The following is a 23,286-nucleotide window of genomic DNA, read 5'->3' as shown; positions in this document are numbered from 1 at the left end:
GGCAGCCTGGAAGAATGCTGGCCCGCCTGGAGCTGGAGGGTAAGGGGCCAGGGCAGCCTGGAAGAATGCTGGCCCACCCAGAGCTAGAGGGTAAGGGGCCAGGGCAGGCCCACAGCACGGCAGCGGCACCGGGCTGCTGAGACCCACACCACGCAGCCTTGGAGGCAAACCGCTTCACGTCAAGCCTCCACTTCCTCGTGGTGAAAAATGAGCAGAGCACCCGCCTCACAGGGTGGCCCGAAGGACAGAACGAGAGCACGCAGGTCAAGAACTCGGCACGGCACTTGGCTTTGACGGAGCAGGCACCCGAACGGCAGCCGGACTGCCGTGTGAATTGTGCTGCGGTCTTTCTGCTTGGTTCAAGTTTAGAATCTCAACGCGGGATGATGCCACGGGTGTTTCAGAAGAGCTGTTATAATTTAATTCCTGCTTCATGTCAGCCTTTGCTGGAATTTACTGATGCGGGACTTCTCATCTCCCCGAATCTCTGCAAAGTACGTATGATCGTCCCCACCTTACAGTTCAGACCGACCAGAGAGGCTCCAGTAAGTTAGATAACTTGCCCAGGGCCACACCCACCCAACTCAAAGGTGAGGGGCTGGAAGAGGCAGATCGTAAGAGAGGAATTAAAAAATATATATATAAATGTTGTTCTGAAGAGGTGGTGATCCCATGGTGGAGGAGCACAGGGAACAGGGTAATTAGGATAATCTGTAAATCAGGACAAACAAGGACTAAGAACAATGGCAGCAGATAGAGTTTCTCATAAGGAGTAAAACACCCCTTTGCTAATAGAACAAATGATTATCTTTAATAGCTAAACACTTTAATGTGTATTAGACAAAAGTACTTTCCCCAGTACACTCAGGATTTCAGATATTCTCACTCAGGCTTAAACTCCAGGAGCTAATGCCGGGGTTAACCCACCCTGCAGACCACAAGGGTGCAGCCAGGGCATTGTGGCCTGCCTGTGAGGATTTTCAGCCTTCCAGAACGGGACCCTCCTTGCGAGTCTCCTCAAAGGTGGAGAGGAGCCTGGCTATCACAGTAACTCTGCCGCTGGATGGACAGGAAGGCGGATGGGGACTGTTTGTATGGATTCTCTGCCCACTGCTGGAAGACGTGTTGGCAAATTCACGCTGCTGAACCGGAAGCAAAACCTAAGCACTGCTGCTCACCCAAGGGGCTCCTGCCAGGACCGCGGAAGGTACGGAGCATCGTTTGGGGAGACAAAATCAAGGAAGCTGTTTTTAACGTGGCCCATCAAGTTACGAGCATTCCTGACTTCTTTTTCTTGGCTCTGTGAAGAGCAGAGCAGTTACTCCTGTCTCATGTCTACAGGGCGCTGGCTTCAGCAGCTCAGGTTCACTCGTCTACATTTCCAGTTTGGAAAAGAATCTCTAGTCTTGCCGGATGAAGCCTTGCATCTGCCAGATCACATGCATGACTGGGACTGGCTGTGCAAATGAACTTATCTTGTAGGGATATTTGCATGTACAAGTAATAAATGTATCCTCATAAGCCAGTTACATTACTCTTGCAAGTGGGAGCTATGAAGCGTATCCCTTGATCATGCGGAGTTTGTCTGGACCCGAATCCCGGAAAAGAATCCATAGTTGTCAGCTGACCTCAACGACTCACGACTATTTGGGACATTATGAAGAAATCCTTAAAAGACTTGATGAAAGGTCTTCAAGCATACTCCCACCCCAGATGGCAGCAGTGAGCGGACAGGAACTCTCCCTGTCTGGCGGTGGCCGTTACCAAGGAACTCCAGAATCCAGAGACACTGCCCATGGCTTCTGCGAAGTCCCCCGATCATTTAAGAATCCATGCTCAGTATCAAATTCAAAGACCTCAGTTAAGACTCTCTTCTTTTTCTTCGTTCCTGCTACCTGTGAGTTAAGATTCTTGGTATTGATCACGTCAGATTAAAAATCCTCTTTTGAATGCTGGATCCTACCTTTGTCTTAAACGTGGCAAAACGAACCAGCTCTCCTTTTAGGGACTGGTGGGATCATTATGTAGTTCACTCTCCTCGTTAAGGAACTTATTTTCAGGGATGTAAAATATTTATCGTGACATAAATTTAAAACATTTATTGTGACATAAATTAAGTGAAACCTTTTCATTGTTCTAGCATTCAAGTGACAAGCGACACTAGTTTATTTACAGTAGTGGTCAAAGAGTGGAGCAGGCTGTGCTCTGGGAAGACTATTTACAAAACAGATAGTGGGCTGGCCTGTGCAGAGGGCCACTGTAGCCTGCTGAGCCCGACTTGAGGGGTTTGGGGAAGTGGGCAGGAGGCCATCAAACAGCATTGTCCTCTACCTTGGCAGCCTGAGGGTTTCTGACCTAGACTAAGGACCAAGGGGGAAGTGCAGGGAGAATCCCTCCCTAAGTGCCTCTTTTAAAGGGCATTTGCAAAGAATGGGCACAAAGTCCTTTCAAAATGAAAGCTACAGTTTTTGGAATTTCAATGAAGTTCTTAGTAATATTAGACTAAAATAGCCAACTGCAGTACTCTTCCTCAGCCGTAAATTTTTCCTTATGGAGAATTCTAGTATACCTTTCCCCTAACCATGAGCAACTGATGCAGAATTAAATTACTCCCACTGGGGATAATTAGAGAGGGAGAGAGACTGGGGGCTGGGATAGAAAAGGTAGATAAAGATAGAGCCAAAATTCAAGTTTTGAGAAGACAGAAGAGATGTACAAATAAATACATGCTTGCCTTACAACAGCACACCCGCTTGTTTGTGGTTTTGAAAGAGCTGGGACAAAACAGGGACTGATCTCATGTATTTGGCGAGGATATCACAAGCAAAGCTAAAATATGTGTGTGTGTGTATATAAAGCAAACAGGTAGATATAAACAGATCTATGATAGATAATCAATCCCTGTGTTGGAAAAGGGACTGGAGCAAAAGTCATCCGCCTGTGCTATCCAGTTACTATCTATCTTTCCTATCGAGCTACTGTCTAGGGGCCAAAGCAGAAGCCATAAAATTAGAAAAAACACTGAATATTTTGATGGGGGAAGAGACACGGAAAACCCACCAGCCAAAAACAGTCCTAACAAAGTAAAAAGAATGTCAGAGTATTTCACAGAAATTCTTAAGGAAGGGATGGGGTGGGATTCTGGAAGTTTCTAGGAGGACATGATAAACAAACCATTTGTTCACTATTATACTCACTTAAGATGAATAAAAAGTGATTTAAAATTCTGTTTAGTGTGTGATTTCATTTTAATCAGCTTAAAAATATAAGGACTTTTCATAGGCTCACCTGCAACTCTGGATCCACCTTACTTTGCTTTTGTTTCTCACGCCTGCCAAGATCTGGTCAGGGACCCCAAAAGGGCCTGATGTAGGCTCATTTTCTGCCACTTCACACATACTCTTCTGGATCAGTATGCATGTAGCCTGGTATCTTGTATGGATGAATAATAAAATGCCAAAGCTTAGAGAATAATTTTAGGGAGAAATATTTAAAAGTGAGATTATTATTTACTGAGAACGAAGAAATAATTACTTAAAAAATTTTAGTGATGACCTTTGTCATCTTCATGCCTCCCTGAAAACCAGCAGCCTTTACGAGCAAACAAACAGAAGTCTGTTCAATCACTGTCACTCTTGAGAGCCAGCCAAAGAAATGTCCACCCAGAACCAGACCTGTCCACATTAGAAAAACGGACTTCCTCTGTAACTGTTTTAGATTCCAATAATTTTATTCTTTTCACTCCCTCTCCCCCAAACCATTTTAAATTGTTACATCTGCACTGCAGGTGTCCCCAGCGTACGCTCTCTGGAGGCTCCAGGCTCCGTACTCGGTGTCCAGGTCATCACTTACGCCAGCGCTGCAGCTCTTTGGATAAACAGACAGAAGTGTAAGGATCCACGAGGCCACTCCTAAAGACTGTTTCTGTCTTTTGCCTGTGCAGATCATTCTGTTTCCCCTTTGTTTTACAGATTCAGAAATAAAGTCTTAGGTGCAATCAGAAATTTCTGCTTCACTTTCTTCAATTCAAAGATGTGAAAAACAAACCTCAGGTATCAACCAACTGAGCCCTTTCAGACAGGTAAGCCTTTAAGGGGAGGCCTTGTCCCTGGGAAAGAAGTCAGTCAAGGTTTTTAGGAGTCTCCATGTATGCAAGGCTGATCAGAAAGGAACTCCTCTTTCTCATGAACACACAGGTGGATGGATCACACACCACCTACCAGCTCCCCACCAGCCGTGTGTAGGAATTTACCACAGTCTCATTTCTGCTACTTGACCTGCTCTCCCACTTACTAGACACCGAATCAGTCAAAAAATCCAATTAGAGTCAAATCCTGTGTTTTGTTTTTTTTTTTTTTCATTTAAGTAGGCTCCACACCCAATATGGGGCTTGAACTCACGACCCTGGGATCAAGAGTCACATGCTCTACTGACTGAGCCACCCCAAGTCCTGGTATTTTAGAAGTCCTATTAACCATTTGTGAATTACACTGGTATTAATGGTTATCCTGTACTTTTACACCAAAAGTTTTCAGAAAGCGACTGGGCTTTTTTTTTTTAATTTTTCTTGAGATTTCTTTTTTTTTTTAAGATTTTATTTATTTGACAAAGAGAGAGACAGTGAGAGCAGGAACACAAGCAGGGGGGAGTGGGAGAGGGAGAAGCAGGCTTGCCACAGAGCAGGGAGCCTGATGCGGGGCTCGATCCCAGGACCCTGGGATCATGACCTGAGCTGAGGCAGACGCCCAATGACTGAGCCACCCAGGCACCCCTGGGCTTTTTTTTTTTTTAATTGTGGAAAAATACTGGGCTTTTTTGATATTCTCCTCTATACAATGTCTTTTAAACATTTTAACTATAAAAACATATTTTTATAAAGCAAGACTTTAAAAAAAATGAGAAAAGTCATCTTGGACTAAAAGAGCAATGAAGTTCAGACATTTTTCCTCCTGGTAAGACCTGATGCAAGCTGAAACTCCCAACTAGAAGGATGTTTTTTGTTTTACGTGGTGAAAGTCACGCGAACTAAGATTTCTGTGACCCTCAGACACATGAGTGAGAGCTGTATGGTTTCTCCTCCACTCTTGGGGTATAGAGCTGTTTGGTTTCAATGCTAAAAAGAAGTTCTAAGGCAGGGATTAAGAAGGGTGCTGATCTGGCAGGCAAACGACTTTCAAAGGAGAAAGCACAAGACCACCAGATCATCAGGAAAAACCTCACGTGGAGCACAGGAGCAATTATGTAAATTCTAGTCAAATCTTATAAAGTTCATTATAACCATAATCTGTAATAAAAAACCAAAGGCAGTGGCTCATTCACGAGGGCATGTCAGATAATGCAACACTGTCCTAGAGAAAGCAATTCGGAGAGTCCCCTGGAGGTCCCTGTAATGGGACGTGACCTGGGATTTTGGCTAAAAATATCAAAAAGGCTTACTCAGATGCCTGAAACTCCAGCTGCACCACAGGACGAAGTACCCCGTAAAGAGCATGGTGATGCCCCCAACTCCACTCCTCACCGTGGTGCTGCACCTGATCCAGCCTGTTTAAAAAGAAACATGTCTGGTTGCTATGGTGAACTGTAACTAGGGGCCTCGACCTGCCAGTTATGCAAGTTCTCCCAGTTAGCCTGGGTGATGGGCTTGTAATGCACAGAATTGACATACCACCACGTAGGTATTTTTTAAACAGATGAAAAGGCTCAAATCCTGAAGACCACAATTTTAATACATTTAGTTATTCTTGTTTGGAGAGTTTAGTCGCAATCTTGAGTGGGGAGATTAAAACAGACTGGTTAACTCGAGGTGTAGAGTTCTCCTGGCTCTGGGACGATCAAGGTGGGCAAGGGAGAGATGAGGGTAGGTGGCAGGGGGGACAGGACAGAAATGAACTCTGTTCCAAAATGGCAGCAGCTGTTCTGCCGGCTTTGGTGCTCTCGATTATGTCAGATTCCAGGGCAAAAACAGACAAAGAGAAGAGAAGGAAGCCTACGCACTGGTCTCTTTCTCTCTTTTCCTTAGCCCTGCTGTAACAGCCATGGCTAAAGTAAGAGAAACTTCTCCAAATGCTTGGAACCAGCAACACAACCCAACAGTCCGTGACTCCAGCTCACCTTTCTGGACAGCTCCCAAGAGCCTCATCAGAGACAAGCTGGAGGTTGTAAGTCTGGTCGGGGGTTCCAAACTCCTGAGAGCAGTCGAGCTTCTTTCCAACAAAGGAACTACGGTTCCAAACAGAAGGCACTGTGATCGTTCATCTAGATTCAGGCTTTTTCCCGCCACTCCGTGCCCGCGGTTCCCAGGGCCAGGCTGCAGGAAGGGGATCCGGGCTGTGTGGGGCTGCAGCTAGCTAAGTGCCCAAAGTCAAAGCCGGTGATTCCCAGTCAGAAAGAGGTTCCTCAAAAGGCTGAAGGAGCCCCTGGGGATCAGGACTCGGAGATGTTTTTTGATCTGATGAACATACTGTGCAGCTGATCCAGGTGTACATGCTTAATGAAATGACCTGTCTACATTTTCCACTATTTGCTGAACATTTTAGCAGAAGGCAGGACTTTCTACTATCATAATACCTACTGCTCCTTGTCACTACATGTACTAGAATCGACATGTGTGCCCTATGAGCCCACTACTACTGACCAGCCAACGTTTCTCATTTATGTTTAACACGCGAATAACGAATGTAGAATCAGAAGGGAGGGTTTAATGCTATCTATTTACAGCTTTCCTGCACCTGTTTTTGTTTAATGATAGGCACGGAATCTCTACTGTTGCTGGTTGTCTGGTCTTGGTGGGGTTCAACGGGATAAAGGATAAATGAAGCAAATATTTACGACAGGTTTAGCAGAGGAGGTAAAAGTTGCTATGGACATAAAAATGCTACCCAAATACTCGTTACATTAAGGAACAATGAGAAAAACCATGCTGCCTTCCAAGAAATTACACGGAAGATAATTACTTCACCAAGGTGAAGATTAATCTCTTAAAAAACAAAGCATGACATGATCCATTCTTCTTGGAAAAAGATGGGAAGAGACACTTTCGTGAAAACTCCAATTATAGAACCACTTCCCCTGCCGTGTCAAGAACGGGGTGTCCCCTCAACTGTTCCTTCTCCAGCCAGCAGCCTCCTTCATTGAGTTCAAACTTTTATGAACATCATCAGTTCTGGCCCTAAGCTGGGGTATAAAATAGCCTGAAGCCCAGGAGAGGCCAGCTCAGAACCCACAGAAGTTCTGTTAGAGCTTCTCCAGTTCATCCTTCCTGCTACTCAGGGACCCTGGGTTCTGATCTACATCCCTTTCGGCCTGGCTGTGGGCCCAGGAATGCTAACACCCACTGCCATCTCCTGTCCTTGACCTGCCAGTGTTGACGTCCTTACATCCCAAATCTAGTGACAACAGCTCTGCTCACAGAAATGCTGGAACCGTCCCGTCCCTACCCTGGGTACCTCTAACACTTCCTATTACCTCTCTGGCCTGGCTGGAACTCTGGACATGTGACTTGACTCACCCCTCAGGTCTCTCTGGCTGTTGTCACATGTTCTTTTATGTAAAACCTCCCCTTTCACAGCTTCCTCTACTAGCAGACTCATCCTGGCTTGTGCTACTCCTGTTCTGCCCTGATCCTTCCCCACATGTGCCGTCTCAAGCATCTCACCAGGATAGTTTATTTCTGGAAATGCTATTTGATGAGAGAATGGCCTTTAAAAACCCATGACGCAGGGCGCCAGGGTAGCGTAGTCAGTTAAGTGTCAGAGTCTTGGTTTTGGCTCAGGTTGTGATCTGAGGGTTGTGGGATCAAGCTCTGCATGGGGCTCCGCACTCAGTGCAGAGTCTGCTTAAGACTCTCTCTCTCTCTCCCCCTGCCCCTCCCACTTGTGCTCTAAGATAAAAAAAATCTTAAAACAAACAAACAAAACACCCAAACCCATGACCCTGTAAGGTTTCATTTTTTTTTTTTTTTAAGATTTTATTTATTCATTAGACAGAGAGAGAGCACAAGCAGGGGGAGCAACAGGAAGAGGGAGAAGGAGAAGCAGGCTCCCCGCGGAGCAAGGAGCCTGATGCAGGGCTTGATCCCAGGACCCTGGGATCATGACCTGAGCTGAAGGCAGACGCTTAACCGATTGAGTCACCCAGGCGCCCCAAGTTTCCTCATTTTACCTTCTGCTATCCCCACCAGCCAAATTTTGCTTTCTATAGTTCAATGAACTGTTTTTTCAAACCTCTCCCTCCCTTCCCCCATTTGCCAATACCCCCATCCCCTATGTTGGGTCTGCGTCTCCCCGCTCCAGTGGCCTCCCCAATACCAGTGGTACTCTAAAAGTTGGCTGCTCTGCACAAACACTTAAGACATGTTTGCAAACAAGACTGTTAGACCCTACTTCAGGACCAGTCTCTGGGGATGAGGTCCAGGAATCTTTAATCCTATGTGAAACTGTCAGTTGTCCAGATTTGGGACCCAAGGACCTAGATCTCTTCAACTCGAGTCCTGAAAGCCTAGGCACCTGAATTCAGCCAAGGCTCAGCCAAGCACCCCCAGCTAAGCGCGTGCAAGGCTTTCCTTTGAACAAAGGAAGCCAATTTCTATTGCTGAGGACTCTTAAGACACTTGTATTTGCTGAGTCTCCAGGGAGTTAAATCCTGAACTTCTAAAATCTATTTTTGCTAATGCTGGGAGAACTGCTTTTTTTGGGTAGTAAGTCTGTGAAAATCCTTATTAAACCTCACAAGACGGCTCCTAATGCTGCTGAGTTCCATAAGCCTAATTCTCATTCCCGACTTACTGAAACCCAACTCTGTGGTGTCCTCAGAACTATGAGTCTGCCAAACTAATCAGAGTACTGCAGACTGCAACCAGTAAGAGAGAAGAGAAGAGCTCTGAGCCTGGGGTGCCTGGGTAGCTCAGTTGGTTAAGCGTCCGAATCGATTTCAGCTCAGGCTCCGCACTCAGCGTGGAGCCTGCTTAAGGTTCTCTCTTTGACCGCCACTGACTGTATTAACATGGGCACATCACTTAACATGTCTAGGGCTCAGATTCCTCAGGTATAAAGGAAGGTGGGACAATGACTTCAGTGACAGTCACCTGAGTTGTCATGAAGGTCAAATGAGGTAATAATGCCACATACCTAGCCATGTCTGGTACGGTCATCACCTGACCAATGTTAGTCCCCTCCCCTTCTCTGAAACGACAAGTGCCTATATCAGAGACATTCCTCAGCACTATTAGAGACAGTACAGGAAATACAGAAGCCCCACTTGCCAGAGAGATTTGCCACGGGCCACTGCAAACCACAGAGAAGAGGACCACCTATGTTTCTAGTTAAGGCGCACTTTCTGCAATACGGTTTAGTGGAAAGGGCGAAATGTGGTCTGAAGAGACTGCGTTCTACCTGCTGCTCTACCATCTACTGGCAACATGACCTTGAACCAATCACTTATCCTCTCTGCCTGTTTCATCACCTGCCAAACAGAGAAATCGCTGCCTACTTCTCAGCGTGGTGAGGCTGAAATAAAACGGATGGAAGCACTCTGAAAACAAAGCAACACAGATGTTAACAGTAATTCTATGTCAACATGGAGAAGGGGCTTGGGGACCCAACTCTGAACTTGAGACAGACTACAACTCTGTAAAGAGGGCCTAGAGGTTAGGTCTGTTTGTAGGAAAACCGGTAACCACTAAAGCAGTCGAAGATGTAGCTTCAGCTAGCAACACTCTTCACTTACTACACTTCTGTTTTGAAATCTTTAGAAAGAAAGAATTACCGTACCAAAAAAAAAAAAAAAAAAAAATGCTTTTCAGACCAGAAGACCTGGGGTTTAGTGAATATGTAATAATTTATAAAATATACCAGAGAGAAAATATGCCCCTTTTAAGAAGAGATGTTACAACTTTTTCAGGGGCAAAGCTATTCAGAGTTGCTACAGGTCTCCTGTCGAAGCTAAAAGCACTAGTAAGTAATACACACACATGAAATCTGAATGCTAAACTGTGCTTCTAGAAACCTGAAAAAAAGAGAAAAATCTAAAGCTTCCTGGTGAAGAAAATGAAGAAACTTTATGTACTGTAACTAGAGGTAGTCCAATAACTGAAGGTCAGGTCGTGCGGGAAAAAGGGAGGATTTCCTGAAATGCCAGGACCTTCCCAGCTCTGTGGGGCCACTTAAACCATTCCGGGCACTGGCAAGGAGCCTCCGGAGGGCTTCTGAGGAGACAGCCTCACAGTCTGTCTCTGTCCACGATTTCTTACTAGATCTCTTAAGACAGCTTGAACACCTGCCCAATATCTACTGGCCAGGCCTCCTCCTGCTGCGGAAACGCAAGTGATCAATGTCACCGGCTGACCTGGCCTAGTCCGACCTTCAACTCTGCTTGGAGGGGAAGAGAGAATGATAAACACCACTGGTACTAGTTCTGGAGCAAGAATTAATGTTTTCAGAATAATTTTAAGTCTGGTATACCAGAGTGCCTAGGTAAAAATAAGCTGAATGAGGGAAAATAGGAGTAATCTGAGCCTTATTAATTCAAAAGGCACAGAGCTATATGGATGGGCTGGATGGCCCATGAAAATGAGCATGTTTACCTTTTGAGAGTCTCTCCCCCTGGGGACTGGTGAGCTGAGGCTTTTGGGCCATTGCATTCCAATACTGGGGCTTCCCTGGCAATACTCCTAGTCCAAGATAACCAGGATAGAGCTCTGGAAACCACTCCAGCCCCAGGGAGCTTGAAAGGGTCTTCCTATCAGCAATGCCAATCGGACTGAAGGGGCTGTAAGAGGCGTGAGGCAGGACTGAATGTAAGGTTTGCTGGCACCCAGGGTGGGACACTTGGGGCCCACAGCCAGATTTGTGCTGCAGAGAGGCTCCTTCACCACTCTCTGTTAACACCTTCACAACAGGGACTTGGTTAGGACTGCAGGCTTCTGCTTTCTCTTCTTGAAAAAATCTGACAGCCAGAGAGGCAAGGCTTTGATTATATGACTGTGACACAGAAAGCAGCTCACTGCAGGTTGTCTCTCTTGGAGTGAACAAATTTAAACTGGGACCTTCATCTGGACCTTTCTTCTCTGTGGCTGAATCATCACTACTGATGTTCTTTGCATCACCGTTCACAGAAGCCCATTCCTGGATTGCTTTTACAGATACGCTTTTCTCTGCATTTCCTCTGCCCCCGTGTGCCTCTGTTCCAAGGTTCAGTCCTTTTCCTTGGTTCTCCCTGACTGGGATATCACCTACTGGGCTAACTTTAAAATTTAAAAATTGTGACTCCGTGTTCTTTTCTTGAGTCTCAGAGTCTCTAACATCAGAAGAGACTTCTGAGAGGTGGTCCCTGGCCTTGGACTCTCTCTCATTGCTTGACAATGATGTTTGTACTCTTTCAACCCCATAATTGAGATTCATGGGAGAACTCTGATAACCACCAATAGGCTTATCTGGTAAATTTACTAGAAGCTTCTGTCTTGGGTGATCAATTTTGTCCAATCTTAAATCAGTAGAAGTGGTCCGAATATCACTGGGTAAAGCTGAAGAATATTTTCTATCTTGATTTGATAAAAAAGGTTCTACTGGGCCAAGAGGTAAAGATGTTTCAGTTTCTGGAAGGTTACTTCTACTTTCCCCTGATGGAGGCAAATATTTGGCAAGTTCTTTTTTAGGAGTGGTGTCCTCTGACGCATAAAACTGAGCCTTCGTTTCTCCCTGGAAAGTAATCTTTGGTTCGGTATTTTTCAACTTTTTGATGGAGCACTGAACTTGATTCTGGATGTCTTTATCTGCCTTTGTATTACTTGCTCTTTCCAAACCAACAGCCAATAGTGGAAAAGACTTTGTTGTCCGTTCTGGTTTGTCTTTTACCAAGTTGGTATTTCTCTTCTTACTCTCCGTCTCCAACTTTCTCTCTTTAGTGTTATTTAAGTCTGTGATGGGCCCTTTCATTTTTTTAGCATGTGGGTGTGTAGCTGGCTTGGACTGACAAGCTTTCTGATCAGCTGGTACAGTTGGTCCTATCATCTTACAGTACGGTAAGTGGGATTTTAATCGTTTAAATGGCTTTTTACAGTAAGGACACACTTCCATCCTGGGTGAGTATCACTCTCCTATTCCTGAAAAAGGTAAATGGGAGATTATGAGGGGCACATAGTTGGTAGAGTAATTACTAACATTTCATTTACATGTGTACCTTTCATTTGGAAGAACCTAGGTTGAAGGAAGTTTTAAGAAATGTGTTTTGACTTATTCTTTTTCTTACAGAGGCAGAAAATAGAAGACACAGTTTTAAGATAAATATCCCTGGCTTCACTTCTGTTTACATTTCTTAAAGTCTTCCAAGAATCAACTGTTAGTAAAAAAACAACCAAAGGGGTTTTCAACATCCCTAACTAGTAGATGAGGAAAGCCAAAAGACTTAAATCTAACAAGTTAATGGTTAAATTAATGGGAGAAAAAGTTGTACAAAATACCAGTAAGGGGGCGCCTGGGTGGCTTAGTCGTTAAACATCTGCCTTCAGCTCAGGTCATGATCCCAGGGTCCTGGGATTGAGCCCTGAGTGGGGCTCCCTGCTCAGCGGGGAGTCTGCTTCTCCCTCTGGCCCTCCCCCTCCCTCCCCCTGCTTGTGCTCTCTCTCTTCAAATAAATAAAACTTCAGTATACCAGTCAGATTAAAATGTTTGCTGTTTAAGGTTACAGCAAGTCAACTGGTTATTACAGGAGAATAAAGAAATTGTTAAAACCCCTTAAACACATCATTTAAGGAAAGAATGGTAAAGAGTAAAAACTCAGGCCAGGATCTGAAGGCTGTTGCTTAGAATCATGGTTTTCAAAGTTGTATATGGAAGATCCACTTCGGTGCAAGACCTTCCATCATTTCAGCATGAGAAATGAAGCTCTAACACCATATTAGTAATATGTGTATACACACATACATGTACATGTAGAAGTGTTTATGATGTACAAACGATACATATGTGTACCCCAATTTTTGACTTAAGGAGTAAGTACAATGGACTATGAGCAAATTCATTGTTTGAAATCTTTGTGATATTCATACCATGTAAAAACATGAAAAAATAATACCATGTATCATTTGTACCTCTTTGAGCACTGAGCCTGACATATGATAGTTGAATGAATTCCTTTTCTAGACATAAATATACAAACGCTATCATCACAGATGACTAACTGTGAATGTCTTCTGACTACTGAATAGGTAAAAAAATGAGACTAAAACCATTAACAAAATAAATACATAGAATCCTGGCCAATCCATTTAGGATCCTATATGAGCTCAGGCAAAACGAAGCTGTTTCTGGCCAAAGAACTTTAATTACTCTTACTTTGGAGGTACCCCCTTGACAATGTAATCAAAGTTATGGGCCGCTGACTTACAAAAATACCCACAACTGAAGGCAGTCCACGGGCCTTGTACTAATAACTTTAGAAGGGGCTAGGGGCCTCTTAGACATGTCTGCCTCTACATTACTCCACCACACTTAATCCTACTGGAAAGATCCTGTACCCTCACGTGGTAACGTCTTACCGTGGGTGACTGACTACTTTCTTACTGGAGCTTCTCCAGAAGAATGCTAATTTTGTGGTTGTTTCTCTTGGATCTCCACGCCGCACGATCGCAGTTTCCGAGTCTGGCAGAACAAACTCGATTTTAACTGTCAGCCTGCGCGAGACACAATCAGAAAAGTAACTCGACAGCACACCCAGTGAATGGATGTGGCGCGGCACTGAACCAAGTACAAGCTAACTGGGTTATCGGCAGGACAGGTCCCCCTCGGCGCTCCGGAAAGCAAACAGTTAAGACCGCGCCCGCCTTTCGGGCGCAGAGCCCGTGGGACTCCTGCCAAACGCCTCCCCTCCCCCCACCGCGCCGCGGACTCCCCAACCCCTACCCCCCCACAGCCGCGATACCTGGCCCGCCCTCCTCCCGGCTCCCTCGCTTTTTCCGGAAGCGGAGCAGCTGCTTCCCGCTGAGTGGGCGGGGACCGCCGGGCAGCTTGAGGCTCCGAACTCTCCTCCCCTGCAGCCCCAGCCGGAGGCGCCGGAACCGCACGGACGCCGAAGGGGGCTCGTCCTGCCGCCCCGGGAAGCAACCCCCCCCCCGGCTGGCCCGCCATCCGATTGACTCTCTCTCACCGGGAAGACTCCCCCATCGCCGATCCAGGGCGTGGGCCAGAGGACACAGCACGACCAGCCGCGACTAGCCCAGAGCAGCATCCTCACCTCCCTAGGCGCTGAAGTTCCGGAAGCCCCCGCGACAAGCCCCCCAGCGCAGCCCTCGAGCCTCTTCCCAACTCCCCGGCAGGCACCCGCTGCAGGCCGTCTGCGCCACTGCCTGATGCTTCTCAGCTGTGTTTTTAAAAAAACTGTTACCGCACAGAGGCCTAACTCAAATACTTGTATCGTATTATGATGACATAATTTAAGTTAATTTAAACCTGGCTTGACTTTTATGCCGTCCCCGCTCGGCTGCGAACAGGCGAAAGCTCAGGCCGCCTCTCGTGAGGTCCTCTCTCCCAGAAGCTCTCAGTCGCTCCTCCCCACTCCGAGCCCGCCTCTTCCCGTGGGCGGGGTTACCGGTCGGCGCGGCCGGGGTCGCGCCAGTGCGCAGCCGCGAGAGGGCGGTACCACGGCGGCTGCGACATGGGGGGGCGCGGAGCAGACGCCGGAAGTAGCGGTGGTACAGGTCCCACCGAGGGGTACTCACCGCCGGCAGCGTCCACCCGCGCCGCGGCTAAAGCCAAGGCCCGAGGGGGTGGGCGTGGCGGCCGCCGGAACGCAACACCCTCTGTTCCCTCTTCTCGCGGAGCGGCGCCGCGTCGCTCCCCTCCACCGGCTGCCATGAGCGAGCGCCTCCGCCCCAGGTGAGACCACAGGAACCCCTTCCTTCCCAGCCCCTCGCCGGGGGCTGGAGCCGAAGGGGCGCGCGAAGCGGGGGTCCGAGCAAGCGTGGGCCCTGCGGGTCTCCATCTGGGTGCTTTGCGGCCTGGGGGAGGAGGGAGAGGGATGCGCAAGTACCTGGTCCCTGAGGTGCTGGAGGAGTGACTCGCCGGGGTCCACGTTTTCCCCACCCCAACCCCGTCTTTTTTTCCCCTCCCTCGTCTTTCCCTACTTGGAATGCAGACTGAACGGTCCCAGAAGAGAGACAGTGGCCCTAAAGCTTCCCTGTCCTAAATTTAGGAGGGTGGGGGATGGGAGGAATGTCTGATCTTTGAGAGGGAGCCCCTAGGACGTCTTTGAGGGGCAGGGACGGGGAGCTGCCGTCTCCCCAAGGTCAGAAAGAAGGATTGGATTTAACTCTATAGCAGGGAAGGATGGGGATAGATGGAAGAATTTGTGCCCTCGGACGGTTGTGAACGTAGAAGGGCAGATGACCAAGTGGCTTGTAGCATTAACAGGCAGGATTCTAAACTGTTTGGATGCGGAGCCGTTTGACTCCGAAGGCGGGAGGTAGGACTGTATCGCGATGCTCTACTTTTCCACTGAGCCTGGCCTCGGGACCTGGGTCTTCACCCAGGGGTGCTGTGCTTGTTTGACGAGTGCAGAATAGAGTCCGGATCAAGCTGCAGTTTCTTTCTTCCTTTCTTTTCTCCTCGTTTCCTCCTGTAAGAAGTTGGGGGAGGAGAGAGTTAGGATTGGGTACCCCAAATGAAGAGGAGCAACTTTTACTTCAAATTAGAAAAACCCCTCATCGTGGAATTTGAAGTGAAAACCTATAGATCACCAAGTCCAACACTGTCGTTTTTCTGATGAGGAAACAGAGAGCTCAGCTGGTTTACTCGAGTCTTTCCAGGTTCACTGCACTTTCATTATTTCCCGATAGTCTCACTAAAGCTCAAGTGAATAAAATAGGTTTGCCTTGGTAGATTATGCTGGATTTTTTTCTTGTTGTTCCATATTTTCATTGGCTCTGAATGTGATTGACAGTCTTCCCACAAAGATCTTGCTCTGGAGGATGGTCAATTCAGGGATTAAGATTCTGGAAAGCATCCTGAGGTTATTTGGTCAGATAGTGAAAATCTAGGGTCACCCATACTTTTGCATTGGATTATTGATTTGGGTATATAGTGAGTGGGGGCATAAAGCCTGCTTGTATAGAAAATAAGAGTGGACTAGATTTGAAATTAGGGGCCCCGTTACCGACTTGCTACTGGAATTAGGAACAAGATCCTTAGGCATAGTAAGCCAGATCCAACTGCCATTGTTTTCCTTCCCAAACCCAGTTTATACTTCTGATAGTCTCTTGTGATGTTTCATATTTGAAAAAGTCTAGATATTTTCTGCAGAAAGATTCCTTTTATCCATCACTGGATAAGCAAATGTGAATGAGCTTATACTGGTAGCAGATGCCTTTTATCTGGTACGCAAATAACCTCAACATGTTTATACTGGTAACTTCATTGCTATAAAGGAAACCCATGTGATTTGGACAGGGGCTTCTTACCTATTTTTCACCCCGTGTTCGGTGGAGTATGATGGACCAGCTCTGCCAGCTCCCACTGTCATCATATCTCCAAGTCAGCTCAGTTTTCTGGATCTCTTTTCCTCAATTTTAAGAAGAGGGGTTGGTCTTGGGGCGCCTGGGTGGCTCAGTCGTTAAGCGTCTGCCTTCGGCTCAGGTCATGATCCCAGGGTCCTGGGACTGAGCCCCATATCGGGCTCCCTGCTCCACGGGAAGCCTGCTTCTCCCTCTCCCACTCCCCCCGCTTGTGTTCCCTCTCTCGCTGTGTCTCTCTCTGTCAAATAAATAAATAAAATCTTAAAAAAAAAAAAAGATAAGGGGTTGGTCTGAGATGGTGATTTTTCAGACTGTTTTAAAATATACTGAGGTGGCCATAGAGGGGTAGATGTATGCCAAGGAAACCCCTACTTTAACCAAAACAAGTCCTTTATTTCATATATATATTGAATGATTTTTTTTTTCCTGATAGAAAAAAAGGGCTCTGTTACTATAAAAAAGAAAGTTTGAAAAACACTAGTCTCCATACTCTTAAGATTTCTTCTATGCTCAGTCTCTAGATGACAGGAAGATTGGAAAGAAATGAAATGATGAGCAGTGATGTAATCAGCCATCCTTAAAAGTAACAGATGCTAAACAACAATCTGTAACTAGATGCCTGGGGAGAACATAATCAATTATATGGTGGCTGCTAAAATTATAACCTGGTCTAGGGCATCAATGGGGAAGGCTATAATCTGACTTTGTGGATACGGTTGAACATGAAGCTATAATCTTGGCAATTATTAACAATACTGTTGAAAGAAGAATGTTTCAAGGATAGAATCTACAAAGAGCCTAGAAAAAGGAGAAGAACAGGAGGGCTCATTCTTATTCCGTACCATCCAAAGGAGAGGGCCCCCTACAGGAGCTGATTGGGGTACCTTGAGAAAGCAGCTGATTATGAGGCAGGGATATTTTATGGGACTTTCCCAGAGTTTACTTGAAATCTGCAAAACCAGCTCATCCTCTGTTCTCACAACCTTTTGGCCCGACAGCCTCCTTGATGTTCATTTTCTTGTCACTGCAGAGATATGCCGTGGGTTATAAACGAGGACATTGGAAAGTTTGGGTCAGGCTCATAAGTGGTTAGAGTGGCTCAGCAGCCGAGAGCACAGTCAGCTGCTGGCATATTGATAAGAGAAGAATTTGGGGACCAGCATTTGGGGAGTTTCCCTGGGGTGGCAACTGGTCTTCTGTCGGACCTTGCTCTGTAACTGCAGCTCTTTTCCAAAAAAATTCTCTGATCATATCATGGTGAAAATAATAATTATTTGGTTCAAGTCTGTGGTAATAGCACATCCATTTAAATGAGTATTAAACCTGCTTTTCGCCTAGTTTTTAACCTCTACATACTTCACAGTAATGTGCGGTTAAGATCTAATGTCCTGAGCGAAAGGTTAGGGAGCAGAAATGATGATCTTAGAAACAACTGAGTCTTAGAATGAGGTCAGTGGTATAGCCCTTTGCAGGTTGGTTAATGCTTGATCAGAACCACACACAATTTATCATTCCAAGCCTAAACTGGGTCTGTACTCATTAATAAAGTTGCATGTATTCAGCATACAGGAGTATTGCAGAATACAAGGAATTGAGCTCAGGGTGATAACTTAAATTTTCTCCAGTAACAAGACCTCAACTCAAAACCTTCGGATTATAGGCCTGCCCCACTATGCCACACGCCTCGCATAGAAAATATACGACTGTATAGAAGATACCGGGTGCTCAAATTCAATACTTTCCCCAAAGCTGTTTTTTCCTCTAGCTATAGAAATCTGAATCTTTAAGAGTTTTCATTATAATAGATTTTGCTGCTTTGTATAAATTGGCCTCTTGCCAGTGCGGTCCAGTGGCATTTTCTGTAGCGATGGGAATGTCCTCTGTCTGTGCTGTCCAATACAGTTGCCACTAGCTGCCTGTGTGGCCTTTGAACACTGAAAATGTAGCTGGTGTGACTAAGGAACTGGATATTAAATGTAAATACCTGCATGTGGCTAGTGGCTACCATATTGGATAGCACAGTTGCAGGCAGTTTGCCTTCGAATGATACCTCCTCTAATTTGTTTCTATTTTATGTCTTCTAAAGGGGGGCATAGAAGTCCTTCTGGGAACACTTAATTCTTAATGTGTAGTTTTTCCTTAAACCTGAAAATTTTGAGCAGCTTGTGCTGCAAACTCAAAGTAACAATCTGGTGACGTAACATACAATACTAGGTGGTGTAGAGAGAATAATGGAGTTAATGTGTCTCAGAGCAGCCTTTCCGGGGACGGTCGGGAAGGGTGATCTAATGCTTTAGAGGGCATTGGGCTTTTGTTGCATGTGAGAATTGGGGGGAAATCAGGGATGAAAGAAAACTGCAGATTAGAGACCACATGAACCTCTGATGATATCCCTGTGTAGCACCATTTTCATTAGGATTTTAGGGGTACGTGGGCAGAGGCAGCCACTCCTGTCTTACATGTTGTCCTATGGAAGGGAGTAAGATGAGGTAACCTGGAATTGTGATTTCAGGAAATGCAGAGGGAAGATAACCTTAATTAGGTGGAATTTGGAAGCTTAGTCATTAGCATCACCCTGCACTTACTTATTCCCAGTAGGCATTTAAAGTTGCCAAGCTTCTTTTTAGAAATCAGTTGTACTAATTTAAGCTCGCCCCTACTGCTGCTATTTTATATTTTCACTCTTTTGCCCAGCGATGGTGTACTTCTAACTTTTTACCTATTGGGATAGCATATGATGAATTCTGTTTTCTCAGGCAAGAGGGCAAATTTGTTGTCATGATTTACAATTTTAAGTGTCTAAAAGATCAATTGTTGGATTTTTTTTTTTTTCTTCTTGTGATTTAATTTCAGGAAAAGGAGAAGGAATGGCAATGAAGAAGACCATCATCTTCCCCCCCCAGACCAAAAGGAGTAGTAGAAACCCTGTCTTTCATGATTCCTGGGACACAGAGGTAGGAAGTGTGTTCAGAGTCTCTGCTGTTTTCATTGACTTGAGCTAAATAATCCAGTTTCTTCATGTAATTAAAATTATTCTTTGAATAAATAAAAGTGATCTTACTTGATTGCAGTGGTTTCAACTTCTTTTGAGTAATGGGCCCTTTGAGGAAGCTATATACCATCTCCCCAGCGAAGTGGTGTATGTCTGCACATACTAATACATACACACAGCCCAGAATTTGTTAGAAGTTTCATGGACCTTTGAAAACTCATCTTTGAGCTGTCTATTTGAATTTCGGAAACGAACTGTTTTCTAATAGTGTATGAGCCATTAATTATCCTTAAGCCAAGTATATTTTGTTGCTTTCATTCACATGTCTTTATGAGGAACTATGTAAACATTCAGAATAGGTAATGCATGTGTACACAAAATCCTGTTTTTAAGCATTACTGCTTTTTTATCATGTTGTTCTAAAAGAGCTCCTGCGGGAAGCAGGGTGGAGGGGAGCAAGCGGGGAGAGGGGGAAAGAGCTCCTGAAGTTTTGGTTTCCTGAAAAGAGAGCTTCAGTGTGCATACAGGCGGCAGAGTTTCTGTGTGCACTCCAAGGGCTGCCTACAGAGGGAAAGGAAGCTAACCTTCAAATGACGTCTCTGTTACTGGACAATTGTGACCCTTAACGAGTGGTCACCCTGATTGAGAAGCTCCTTGCTGGCAGAGATCTCTAAGCCTGAGCCTTGTAACTTAGAGCAGACCTCTGTGTATCACAGAACTCTGCGTATCACAGTTTTTGCACAACCAAAATAATTCGTACTTTAATTAGTTCTCGATAATAGGATTTGACCTACATCCAGTCTTTACCGGAAATCCAAAGTTACTCCTCCCAAGGGGGGAAGAAATCAGTTAACTCTCACATAGGTCATACACATTCAGGGACAGTTAATAAGTGCAGATTAGCTCCTTCTGTGTGGATACTTGAGTTTCTGTAACTCCTATCCCCCTTTTAAAAATCTTCTCTCATGCTTTTTTCCTTTTTCTTATGTTTTAAAAAAATGATTAACAAAAAAGCAGTTGAGCTTTTGTTTAATGTGACGATTGGAGGATGAAAGGAAAGCAGAGATTAGAGGCTCCCATGAGCATCCAGTGATAAAACTGTGACAGTCATTGAGTTTCCATTATTCTTTTGGATTATAAGTCTGTTAAAAAGTGTGCAGTGATTACTTTCACCATATCAGTGTTTCCTTACTTGTGCCTCTGTGCAGATCCTGCTAAGTGATGTTTACATTAGTTCAGAGGCTCAGTCGGTCTAACTCTTTGTATTGATTATTTGCCTTATGTTTCCAGTTGTGATGCCTGAGAACAGGATTATAAATTGTCATTTTAAAAAAAATGCAACACTTCTGATCTCTTATTTTCAGTAAGACTCTTAGTAGTTTTGTTTTAATCACTTTACTCCCTCTCTAAAACCTGTGCATTGATACCACAGAAGCAAACGATGTATTGTTATTATTGTTATTCAACTTCTTGGTTCATGTGTCTTGTTCTTCCTTGTTCAAAGAAACAGAGCGGCTAAACCACTCTGTAATCATTAGTCTGAAAGATGGACTAGCTTGCCTTTGTTACAATTAACAAGCAGCGCAGGCACTTTTTATTTGTTGTGGTATCTGAACTCACTGGTAGACCCCACGTGGATGGTTAGGACCATCCCCTTCAGCCTTGCTGACTGACCGGTTCCCAGTGCTCTGAATGTGTGGCCTCTTGTGCTGTGCTTCTCCAGGGGTGGAATTAACCAGTAATGAGGCCGAGTCAACCAAGGGAAGGCTAGAGAAGCAAAGAGCAGGGGAAAACCTTTAAAATGGAAAGTTAAGCCCTGAACAATTGAATCCTCACCACTGGAATAGATCATTGTGTTTATAGCACAAAAATATCAAGTCTAGGGGCACTTGGCTGCTTTTTGACAATTGTGTATAAAAAGGAAAATAATAAAATGATTCATTATTAGTGGATTATTATTTTTGTTAATTTACATAATCAAATGTTAATGAAAATGTTATTTTTTTAATTCTAAGGTAGGGCCAATGAGGTAAGTTTCCTTAAGCCTAGCTCAGTGAAGAGACACTGTTTCTTGTGTCTTTCCTGAAATACTTAAGTAATTTTAGAATTCTTTTGCTTGTGACTTGAAGAGCTTTCATTTGGAAGGAGTTTGCTTTAATTCTGAGATAATTAAAGTTGTTTTTATAATTAATTTCCAAAAGTTACGTTTTTCTCCTAAATGTAATAATATTGCCAAGTACTGGGAAATAAGATGTAAGGTGTTTGAATTATGTATGCCACGTGTAAATCACAATTACCTATAAAATGGAGATAGTATATACCTCTTTTCCTAGATACTATGAAGGTGAAGAATGTGAACTGACTTGCCCGATTAGTTACGTAAAGAGAAACTTTTAATCTACTTGTGCATTTTCTTCCTGTCATTTTTGTAGGCGGTATTATCTCTGCTTTTCAGATGGGAAAATTGGGGCACAGACAAGTAAAGTGGTTTGCCCAAAGATACCCAACTAAGAGGCAGATGGCGAGCCCAGAGCTTGGTTGGTGAGCTCTTTGCTCCTGACCATGGTATGTGCCATTGCACAGAATACAGGACGGAAGTTCTGAGAGATTTTGCTAGATATATCCAGAGGCAGCTAGGTTCTAGACTTCTCTCAAATCATAGGAACAGAGAAGAATTATTTTCCTCCTCCTATCTTTTAGCTGGAAAATATTTTTCCAAGTAAATGTTATGATACAGTATTAGCTTGAAAGCAATTTTAGATCTCTAGCTAGATTTGTGAAGAAATTGGGGTCTAAAGGTTTTTTTCAAAACTCTAATTGGTGTTTGAAACAAAGACCTTTAATTTTAACTCCAGTGACTTGGATTCAATCAGTTGTGAGCCTTAGGATGCTATTTTAAAGTTGAGATATAATTTACTGGTATGGGAACAAATTTTTTTGTAACACCATGCTAGATGAATGTATAAGTCAGGCTCATTTTTCTCTTCATTGAGCAAAAAGTGAAATCATTTATCAATTTGTGTCTTCCTATTGGGTCCTGTACAGAGGCAATGACATTCCCTGATCTTGGACAGTTATTTGGATGGGGAAAACTAGGTAGATTTAACTTTATTTAAATTTGTTCTCTTAGGGGTGGTCTTATTGGTTTGAATTTTATCTTAATTTGTAGTAGAGGAATGCTCTTTGCTTTCAGTTTTAATATCTTTATCTGCAAACTACCCTAGACGTTTCCACATAAATGTGGCTTCTGTTACGAAGGTGCACGCCTTGGAAAAGGTGCTGCTACCTGAGTAAATAGAAGCAGAACATTTTTTATTTATTTATTTATTTTTTAAATTTTTTTATTGTTATGTTAATCCCCATACATTACATCATTAGTTTTAGATGAAGTGTTCCATGATTCATTGTTTGTGCATAACACCCAGTGCTCCATGCAGAACGTGCCCTCCTCAATACCCATCACCAGGCTAACCCATCCTCCCAACCCCCTCCCCTCTAGAACCCTCAGTTTGTTTTTCAGAGTCCATCGTCTCTCATGGTTCTTCTCCCCCTCCGATTTCCCCCCCTTCATTCTTCCCCTCCTGCTACATTCTTCTTCTTCTTTTTTTCTTTCTTAACATATATTGCATTATTTGTTTCAGAGGTACAGATCTGAGATTCAACAGTCCTGCACAATTCACAGCGCTTACCAGAACACATACCCTCCCCAGTGTCCATCACCCAGTCACCCCATCCCTCCCACCCCACCCCCCACTCCAGCAACCCTCAGTTTGTTTCCTGAGATTAAGAATTC

General features: G+C 44.6%; 2 protein-coding genes across 3 annotated transcripts in view; one reads left to right on the top strand and one right to left on the bottom strand.

Moving 5' to 3' along the window:
• Positions 1–12: 12 nt before the first annotated feature.
• Positions 13–14,514, bottom strand: CUNH17orf80 (chromosome unknown C17orf80 homolog). 2 transcript variants are annotated; one of them, XM_032429338.1, is made up of 7 exons: positions 14,442–14,514; positions 14,140–14,352; positions 13,532–13,666; positions 10,580–12,097; positions 6,112–6,219; positions 5,437–5,541; positions 13–3,867 (listed from the first exon to the last, which is right to left on the bottom strand). In XM_032429338.1, the coding sequence occupies exons 4-7, from the start codon at positions 12,069–12,071 to the stop codon at positions 3,845–3,847; spliced, it is 1,728 nt and encodes a 575-aa protein (XP_032285229.1). In that variant the 5' UTR covers positions 12,072–12,097; positions 13,532–13,666; positions 14,140–14,352; positions 14,442–14,514; the 3' UTR covers positions 13–3,844. The 2 variants fall into 2 exon arrangements, with proteins under 2 accessions (XP_032285229.1, XP_032285230.1); XM_032429339.1 differs by lacking the exon at positions 5,437–5,541 and having other exon boundaries at positions 14,140–14,501.
• Positions 14,515–14,585: 71 nt separating this feature from the next.
• The window catches only part of FAM104A (family with sequence similarity 104 member A), a 19,699-nt gene continuing 10,998 nt past the window's right edge, over positions 14,586–23,286 (top strand). Inside the window, 3 exon segments of the mRNA XM_032429346.1 lie at positions 14,586–14,867; positions 19,355–19,394; positions 19,396–19,455. Coding sequence (XP_032285237.1) covers positions 14,647–14,867; positions 19,355–19,394; positions 19,396–19,455 — 321 coding nt within the window. The 5' untranslated portion in view covers positions 14,586–14,646.

The sequence above is a fragment of the Phoca vitulina genome, unplaced genomic scaffold, assembly GCF_004348235.1.
Source record: "Phoca vitulina isolate PV1807 unplaced genomic scaffold, GSC_HSeal_1.0 scaffold41, whole genome shotgun sequence".
NCBI classification, from domain to species: Eukaryota; Metazoa; Chordata; class Mammalia; order Carnivora; family Phocidae; genus Phoca; species Phoca vitulina.
This window is presented reverse-complemented; position numbering and strand designations above follow the sequence as displayed.

Coding starts and splice junctions, on each gene's coding strand:
- CUNH17orf80 (XM_032429338.1), bottom strand. CDS start 12,071: ATGGAAGTGTGTCCTTACTGTAAAAAGCCATTTAAACGATTAAAATCC. Junction 5,542..6,111: donor CTTGGGAGCTGTCCAGAAAG/GTGAGCTGGAGT, acceptor CTTTTTAAACAG/GCTGGATCAGGTGCAGCACC. Junction 3,868..5,436: donor CTGGAGTTTCAGGCATCTGA/GTAAGCCTTTTT, acceptor GTTTATCCAAAG/AGCTGCAGCGCTGGCGTAAG.